General features: G+C 30.7%; 1 protein-coding gene across 1 annotated transcript in view; it reads right to left on the bottom strand.

Annotated features, from left to right (window-relative positions):
• Nucleotides 1–1,280: 1,280 nt before the first annotated feature.
• The window catches only part of LOC106460456 (protein ABHD17B-like), a 15,990-nt gene continuing 8,048 nt past the window's right edge, over nt 1,281–9,222 (bottom strand). The window contains exon 2 of the mRNA XM_013920151.2: nt 1,281–4,195. Coding sequence (XP_013775605.1) covers nt 3,979–4,195 — 217 coding nt within the window. The 3' untranslated portion in view covers nt 1,281–3,978. The remainder of the gene's footprint in view (nt 4,196–9,222) is intronic.

The raw sequence follows: 9,222 nt of genomic DNA, 5'->3' as shown, positions 1-9,222 counted from the left end.
TTTTTTTTCAAAATTAAAAATACTTTATTACACTTGCACAACCAGGGGGAGCTTCATGACATATTCCATCTTACTGGTCTTCCTTTTATCTGACTAATGTCAATTGATTCTATTTACAGTCTAGCCAGTTCTAAAATTAACTTTTGATTGAGTTTAACAGGTAAAAGTTGAGAGAGACTTATTACATCAGACACTAATAATCTGGCACAAACTGTATGATACATGTGTGTTAAACTGCAAAAGTTCACGACAATTTCACACATTTCTTTACTGTAACCTACTCTCAATTTTAAAAGCAAGTAAAGGAAATGGAAATGTAGTTTGTAAGATTATTAGATTATGATTAACTGAAAACTGACAAATTCTGTCCTTCCACACCTTGAATGAAAATTTTCAGAAATAATTGCAAACTTAATGCCAGTTCAATATCAAAGTATAGCCATTTTTAACCCTCAATTGGGAAAACTCATAAAACTTACATAATACACAAAACAGAAATAAAGTTTTTACACACACTATAGAGAAACCTTGACTACAGAAGTCCATAATATTTAATCTCTTGCAACTGCTAAGCACTGTTTTCAATTAATCATTTTCCTTTTACTGTGACAGCTGCTAAACCTCAATCAGCAAATATTGAATCATGTGATTAAACCTACCCAGATGAGTCAGGTGTGTTATAACACAGATGAGTTCACCAAAACTCAACAAATATTAGTAGTATCACGCCTAGCCACAGACCCATAACAGTTACAGATGAAATCCTCTTAGGGTGTGTAAGGATACTGTATTTTAAATTGTTGCTCTTATAAAAAATTTTTTTAAATTTGTGGTTGCTTGAACTGACAAATACTTACAATTTACAGATAGTTTCTACATAAAAGATATTCAGTTAAATGAATATAAATCCTTGGTAAAAAAACCAAAAAAAAAACCATACTAACATGTATAAAATACTGACTTTTTTTAGTTTATCATATAACCTACATATTAAACTTTGTCACATGCTGTTCATAATTTTGATAAAGAACGATTTTCTGTTAACTAAAATAAAAACAATCTTAATATATGTTAATTCTAATTAAATACAGTATATTTTACTAAATCAAAAATTTCATAGTTTGAAATTATTTTTTTAGAAGTTTTTAAGTATATAAATCTACATGTATATTATATTTTACTAAATCAAAAATTTCATAGTTTGAAATTATTTTTTTAGAAGTTTTTAAGTATATAAATCTACATGTATATTATATATAATAAAAATATGTAGGTTGAAAAGTAAAATCGTTAAAAATATTTGGACATGAAACAGAAAGTTTAACAACTGTTTTTTTAACAACACAAATTAAATTTAATACCAAAATCAATATATTAGAACATGATAATATCAGTTTAATACTACTATGAACTGGTTGAAATATTTATACTGAAATACCAGCTCTGTAGATATAGTTATTTCAAGCCTGAACTGTAAACCAAAAAATTTGTTCAAACACTTTAATCATTTATAAATGTTATTTTTTTTAGTTTTCTTCTCAATTAATTTTGATTTTTTAGGTCCATGACAGATGTAAATACTGATGTTTCACCAACATTAATACATATTCCAGATATTTTCCACAGTTCAAGAAGAACAAATTATGTAGTGTTTATACATTTCTATTATCAGTATTTTATGGTGGTCAAAATTGGCTAATGTAATAATTTTTTTTTATTTTAAAAGAATTGCAAAAAATTTTGTTGATGAATGTTTCTGTAAACAGCCAATCAACTGGTAAATACTTATATAATCTATTCAGGCTTCTCTGGGAGATACATGCATTCGACAAGCACAAAACAGAACAGTAAACTCTTACACTGTGTATTTTTTATCAGAACTGAACAATTAATGGTAATTATTAATCAATTAATTGATAGTTTCATTACATTTCATTAATCAATTAGTAAAATTGACATAAAAACAGAAAAAGTTTGCAGCAGATACTGCCAACCAGTTGAACTCACTCTAGTCAGCAGTTTGAAACAGGAGGGGGGAGATGGTAGGAAGTACCACTGGTGAATTGTCTTCATGTAGTCAGAGGTTCAAGAAACAAAGAATGGCAGTTGATGCTGCCAGACAGCTGAATTCTCTCTAAAATACAATAAACAAACTTTATGATGTCAGGTGCTACCTTCCCACCAGTCAGCAGTTCAAAATAAGCAACAGTGGCACACAGTCTTAGTGGATTGGCCATAACAAAGACAGGGCAAGAAAGTTTGGTGGCAATGGAAATTGAACCCGAGACATTCGAGTCACATAATACTTGGAATAACCAAAAATAATAACCGGAAATCTTAATTTTGATTATTTGATGATTTTTTTGTAACAATCTATATAATCAGAATTTTGATTAATAAATTGTAGAAATAATCAAAACCATAATAATTGGAAACACTAATTTCATTTGTTCAATTAGTTTATAAAATGTTAAGCAACATAATTGCTGTGCATAGATAATTGGTTATATTGATCAATGAATTAAATTGCCCAGCTCTGATGTTTATGTCATGAAAGTTGATACAGTGATGTATCTGTACATATTTTACAGAAAAAATTGAACCATTTCATCTGGAATAAAAATAGTATATCTTCATCTCAGGTAATTATCAAAGTATTTCACAATTGGTATAAAGTTACTAACATGAAATATACAGAAACTGGTGAATGTGAAACAGAAACATTTACATACAGGAACCCTGCATTAAAGTAGAGATCAGCAGGTTTTAATACATTCTGACTTAATGTGACTGACAGCTACAGTGAACTTTATGTTTGTATATATAAAGTAGATATCAGCAGGTTTTAATACATTCTGACTTAATGTGACTGACAGCTACAGTGAACTTTATGTTTGTATATATAAAGTAGAGATCAGCAGGTTTTAATACATTCTGATTTAATGTGACAAACATATTGACAGCTACAGTGAACTTTATGTTTGTATATAAACTAATCTAAATGTCATTCAAACTTTGAGGAGTGAAGAGTATGAATACAACTCTCTCAAAAACTGACTGGTAAATGATTTCAATTGGCTAGTACCAAGTCAGCTACTACTTGAATTAGGGTTAAAGGTTAAGGAAGTGTGAAAGATTTTAGCAGACTATAATTTGAGAAATTTACTTATCTATACTAACATGAGATTTCAGACTAACCATTAATTGCAAAACACAGTGACATATTTCACTATACATCTTCAAAATGAGGAAATTCCAACTGTGACAAAGGTATTAGAAAATATATTAACTCTTTTATTTGTTTCACTATATCAAACTTCTGGTTACCACAATGTCATTGGTCCTGATATCAAAAGAATCATATTTATAACATCAAATTGCCTTTATTACCACTTACATGTAATTTATCCATTTAGTGTTCATGGAAATAATAATCACAGAGGATTATGCTTTTGAACACACAGATCTAAATTATTTTCAAAGAAGTAATGCAGGATATAATTAATACGAGCCACTAACAACTTAGTAACTATCAAGAGCATAATTAAACTGCCATTAGAAATTTGTTGGCAAGTAAGTGATTCAAAACCTTCCACACAATATACTTGTATTAGAATGATATAACACCAGCATACAAACTACTTGCAATAACATAGTTGACACCACAGTAAATGTCAACCTTATGATATTAAGTAAATGGTAACCCGTGGAAAAATATACATCAGACTGCCTTTCTTAAAACTTCATGTAAGTGGTAGTTATATAAGGTCTGAGTAAACACTTGATGTCTTAAGGCTATTATAGGTACACAAGATTTTAAAATTATACATCTTTCAGACTCACAGAAGAGTATTTTCAAACATGTTTGTAATTCAGTAGTGTATAAGGCAAAAACTTGGTTCTTTCTGAAATTCCCAATATAGCAGTATCAGAAGTAGGTATGACTATCAGATCTACGTTATTTGTTCCACAGTTCGGTCAATTAACTAATTCTATTGAAACAAAATGTTTCAGACGTTCCAGGTACTGTCCATACAGTTCTACGTCATTGTGACCTGCACCCTCTACCCACAGAGGCTCCACTGCTCGGGGACATCGTTCATACATTGCAAGACCATGAGAAAACTCTATCACTTCATCTTCTGTTCCGTGGATTACAAGCACAGGAGAAGTCACTTTGTGGATTTTTTCAATACTGAAAACAAAACAAAAAATGTTATATTTTGCAAGTTTATGAATATGCTGCACAGAGTACAATAAGGTAGACAACATGTTTTTGATACTATGAAAGTGGCTTAAAAAACAACAGATACGTTATATATTTACACATATATTATCACCCATGCTATTTTATATATTTCTTATCTAACAGTTTTTTTGTATGCCTCATCTGGCTAGAAATCAGCAAAAAAATGTAAATGATAAATTAATTAAATTATCTGTTTTGGAACAAAAAACAAATGAGAAACATAACAGAATTTTAGCACAAACTACAGAAAATGCACAAAGAAAAAAAAGAGCTCCTGAGATATGACAACTTTACAGATGATTTTATGCAAAACATTTGGTATAAGGACATTCACTATACCAATATCAACAGTTACATGTACAATATACATATAGAATAACTTGATATTGTTTATGAAATAAGAGAACTTTATAAATGCTGCATCAACCATGAAACATTTCCAATAATATAACTTACTACTCTGTAACTTGTATGCCTGTGAAACCCCAATAATTCTGGCAACTAAACAAAACCCTGTACAGAAGGCATAGAAAGAATCTGAAAAGGGATTTTTAAATGTTGTATTCGTTAATGAATCAGATTTAAACAATATTTATAATTATAAAAATTATATTTACTTTTTTTTAGAAAAATCTTGTAATATCAGCATTCTCCATAATTTGATAAAAGAGTTAGCACAAAGGATCACACATATAAAGTGTAATAGACTTAAAATAATACCCAAAACTCGAGCACTTTTTTTTCCTGAAAAAGAAGAATCAACTATTCGAAAGCATTCTCCATAATATTTCAGAATTAAGGGTGAAATACCTTTAGATGTCAAAATCTGATAGCATTGTCTCATGTCACTGATAGCTGCATGACTGAGATCCCTGCACACACATTATATCCATGAATTCACCTAATGTGTACATGGTTCAAGCCAAGTTGTAATGTGTACTACATACATGTACCTAAACACATGCCTCAAAAAGTAGAACGTTTGACATTGCATGAAATATCCTGGATACCAGACGAAGTTAATCAAAATATACCTGCTGGCAAAAAATGTACATACTTTGTATGTAAATCACAAATTTCTGATTTTTGGTTAAGATGAAGATATTAAGATGCCAGTAACACTACTGCTATTTCAGATTTAGTTTCACTATTTTATGCCTAGTGGTATTTACGTGAACTGATTTCCCAATTTCCCTTTTCTTTTTTTAACATTATCAAAACTATTTTTTTTTGGCAATATCTAGTATTAAAAAATAAATGTTGCTCTGTAGTAGAAAATGATGTAATGTTTGTAATGCATTTCAGAAAGATTACTTCATGTTAGGGACACAAAACAGCCAACCTTCAACATCAGAACACTGAATGCATTCTTACGACAAGATACATCATATCATTTTCTTTTGTTTTTCAAACCCAACATCCTGAATATAACAAATTTTATTCTAGAATAAAAACCTATGATGTTTCCAATAAGTTCAAAGTATGTGTCATGAAATATGTTAATTGAATTTGACAATAGTCAAAATATCTACTTTCAAAATTTTTTAAGTCATAGCCTCAACCAACTCATCAGACACCATTCTGCTTTCAAGTAACACTCAATTTTTCCTTGTTGATTTAATGCTAACTCTTTTAGATTGTTGGAAACATTGTTGTTGCTTCTCTGAACTTATGACTGTGCTGCACAGTATGAATGCTTGATAGCTCTTCAGAAAACCATCTTAATTATAAGTCCACTGATGACCAGAGGTAAAATATTTATCTTATAATTGTTTACCATCATGAATATCACTGAACAAAACTGACTTATTTTCTCTGCTATTTATCTTCTTTTCATAGTCTTGCACAGAAGAACATTTTTCAATTGTAATTAATACTGTAAAACTGCATATATTTTGGCCACCAAACAGATCTATGAGGATATGCCATAAATGAGCCTAAAGAAGTGTAAATGCCAAATAATACAAAGTTACAGAAAGCTCTTTGACCTTAAGGCCATACACACACAAAAAAGATGAAAAACTTGCTTATGTCATTGAAGTACTGCTCTGTTCTTAGTAGTAAAACTAGCAAAATTTTAGGGTATATAAAACATACTAATTTCAAATCAAAACAGATAATTTTCTCTACACAAAGTTTACATTTTCTGATAGATATCTCCACACACAGAAGAGGTTGTTTACTTCAAACAGCTGCCTAGAAGATTTGTATGTTACTAGCCTTGAGCTACCTAAAAACGTGTTTAACATGAGCAGTGCAACACAACTTCCTTGTGCAGTAGCTCCCTCTAAGCATTTGTAATTAAATTAACTTCATTCTTAGACAAGGCAAGAAGAAAGTGCACTGAAAGTGCAGAGGACAGGTGGAAAGGTATACGGAAGTATTTATCAGAAATGTAAAATTTGCTGAATAAAGAAAATGTTAACTTCTGAGGCAATATCTCACCTTCTCACACATAATAGCTAGAATCCCAAAATTGAAATGTGAACAGACCAGTTAAAATATTAATCCTAGATGAGCTCCTTTCAGAAAGTGCACAAGTGGAAAGCCCAAGGAATGTGACATCTGATGGCACGGGCTCCATACGGGCACACCCATGGGAGACCATATCTCATCTTGACCAGTCTAGGAGAGGAAAAAAAAAGCTCCAAGTTTCACAGGATTGTGCCAGCCAAGGAGGTGCCACCAACAGGACTTGTTAAGGAGTGCCAATTATCATAGCAAGAATACAAAGGAGAAGACAAAGAGGAGGATAGGCATATAGAAAAAAGCCATTTATTTCGACAATTGGCAAAAAAACAGACAAACCAGAATCCATATACATATATATATTTTTTAAATCTGACAATGTGTCATTGTATAATTTCTCATGACAATCTGTCTGATTAGGTAGTCTTTCACAGTTAATATAAATCAAAAATTTTCTACCATTTAAACTCCTCATTGTAATGCATATAGATTTAATCTTTTCTTCACTCCCATTGCAAAGAAGTCCATCCCATTTATAAAGACCATCTCACCACTCTTTTAAAAAGTATTAACTTATAATAGGACATTGAAAATACTTTATACTATCAATATCATCTAACAAAGTTTCAGTAATTCTCATTATTACAAGGGCCTGAGTGTAACATGGTTAGACAACTGCTTTATTTTTTTGCACAATTCACCTATGATTTCATAAAACAAAAACTTCTAACGTCTAGACGTATACGTTTGTTTTGTTATTTGATAAAAAATGTGTTGTGTTAATCATGACGTTGGAATTGCATTAGCCCTAAGTGCACATGTGGAGGTCAAACTGTACATGCCTTGACTTTCTACAGTGTCATTCAACATAGTATTATACACTTGACATCAAGAGTTATCTCCACTTCATGTTACCCTATATTGCTGATTGTACAAATGTTCATTTTAGAGTAGATAAAATATACAAAGATACTGAAAAAAAACTTTACATATGCATTTATGAAGTTGCAGAGGCTACAGAAATGCAACTTGCAAACTGTGCAGTAGACAATAGTATTTTTATTCTTTACATGAATATCACTTTACACTTTGACTACGGCATTTTAAGGACATATCTTTAGTACAAAAGCTTTAGTAACACATCTGATTTTTTGTGTACAGCAGACTTGTGTTGTTGACTAAAAGTTTGTTACATTTCATGAAAATATGCAACATATTTTTGAAATTATAGTCAATATTACTTCTCCAATACAGAGCGAGACCAGTGGACTGAGCCTATGCACATTCAGTTAATTATTTATACCATCTGAAATATTACTATTTTAAGCTGTTTTTACTCTAGGTAAAGTTTGTATTTTTTTTATTTTGGCTGCATAATTAATGAATTATTTTTACTTTTTTCTGCATAATCAACAGCATTATGGAACATAATTTCTTATTGTTACCCACATAGTTTGAAAATTTTTAATACATAAAAATCAGGGCCATATACCTTAATCTTTCATTTCAACTTGAACCCTGATACTCATAGCATCATGATAACAGAAATTAAACTTATCTTTAAATGTCACAGACTTATTTCTGAAACTGTTATTTACTTGTGTATTATAACATTTTCAAATCTGCTCATTTCACTAGATAATTGATTAATTTGTTTTTTACCATTTTTCACAGTCCCTTATTGGTATACAAGTTCAGTTTCTTCTCCATACATCTTGCTACCTAGCCTGTTTAATCTGATTCTATGCCTAGCATATAATTCACCCTTACCTTGAAACTATCCCACAGATCCAACCAGCCCAACTATTGCTTTGAGCATAGTTTAACAGAATACTCTTTTGGTTAGTTATAAGCTAGTGGTATCATTTGCTTGGCAATGTGGTTTGTGCACAGTTGGAATGAGTTACAAATGTTGTTGTGCACAAGTGTATGAATAAGAAGAGCTATTTCAAAATTATGTTGAGATTTCTTTTCCTCTTTTTTTTGTGAATGACAGAAGAAATTAATAATCAGACTAATCTCCTGTCATTTTGTCTTCTATTTTTAATTTGTTCTCTCTCTCTTGACCAAGTGGCTCTCCTACACCCTGAATTTTTGGATTAGTACTTGTATTTCATGAACTATCATATCTAGTCTTTATGTAATAAACAAACAAACTTCCAAGTTTTATCTTTGACATGTATATCTCATGTCAGTCATGGTCTAGTAAATCTTATGAAATTTAAGGTTAATAAATTAACTTACTTTGTGTGTGTGAATACATGGCACGCCATTTCATGGTGACCACAAATTACATGTATAATAATTATACTACATTTATCGCACAAGGTACTTGAATGAATGTTACAAATACAATAACTGTATCAAAAGAAGTAAATCAGTTAACCCTTTCGAGACGGGTCACAGGTGAAAGGCCATATCACCTCGTTTGTTGACTCCCATTCAAAATTTTAGTGAACTACTATTTCATGAATTTATGTCAATACGTTTGGTATCAAACTGTA

This window comes from Limulus polyphemus, unplaced genomic scaffold (genome assembly GCF_000517525.1).
Source record: "Limulus polyphemus unplaced genomic scaffold, Limulus_polyphemus-2.1.2 Scaffold773, whole genome shotgun sequence".
NCBI lineage: Eukaryota > Metazoa > Arthropoda > Merostomata > Xiphosura > Limulidae > Limulus > Limulus polyphemus.
The sequence above is the reverse complement of the archived record's forward strand: the minus strand, read 5'-3'. Positions and strand labels throughout refer to the sequence as shown.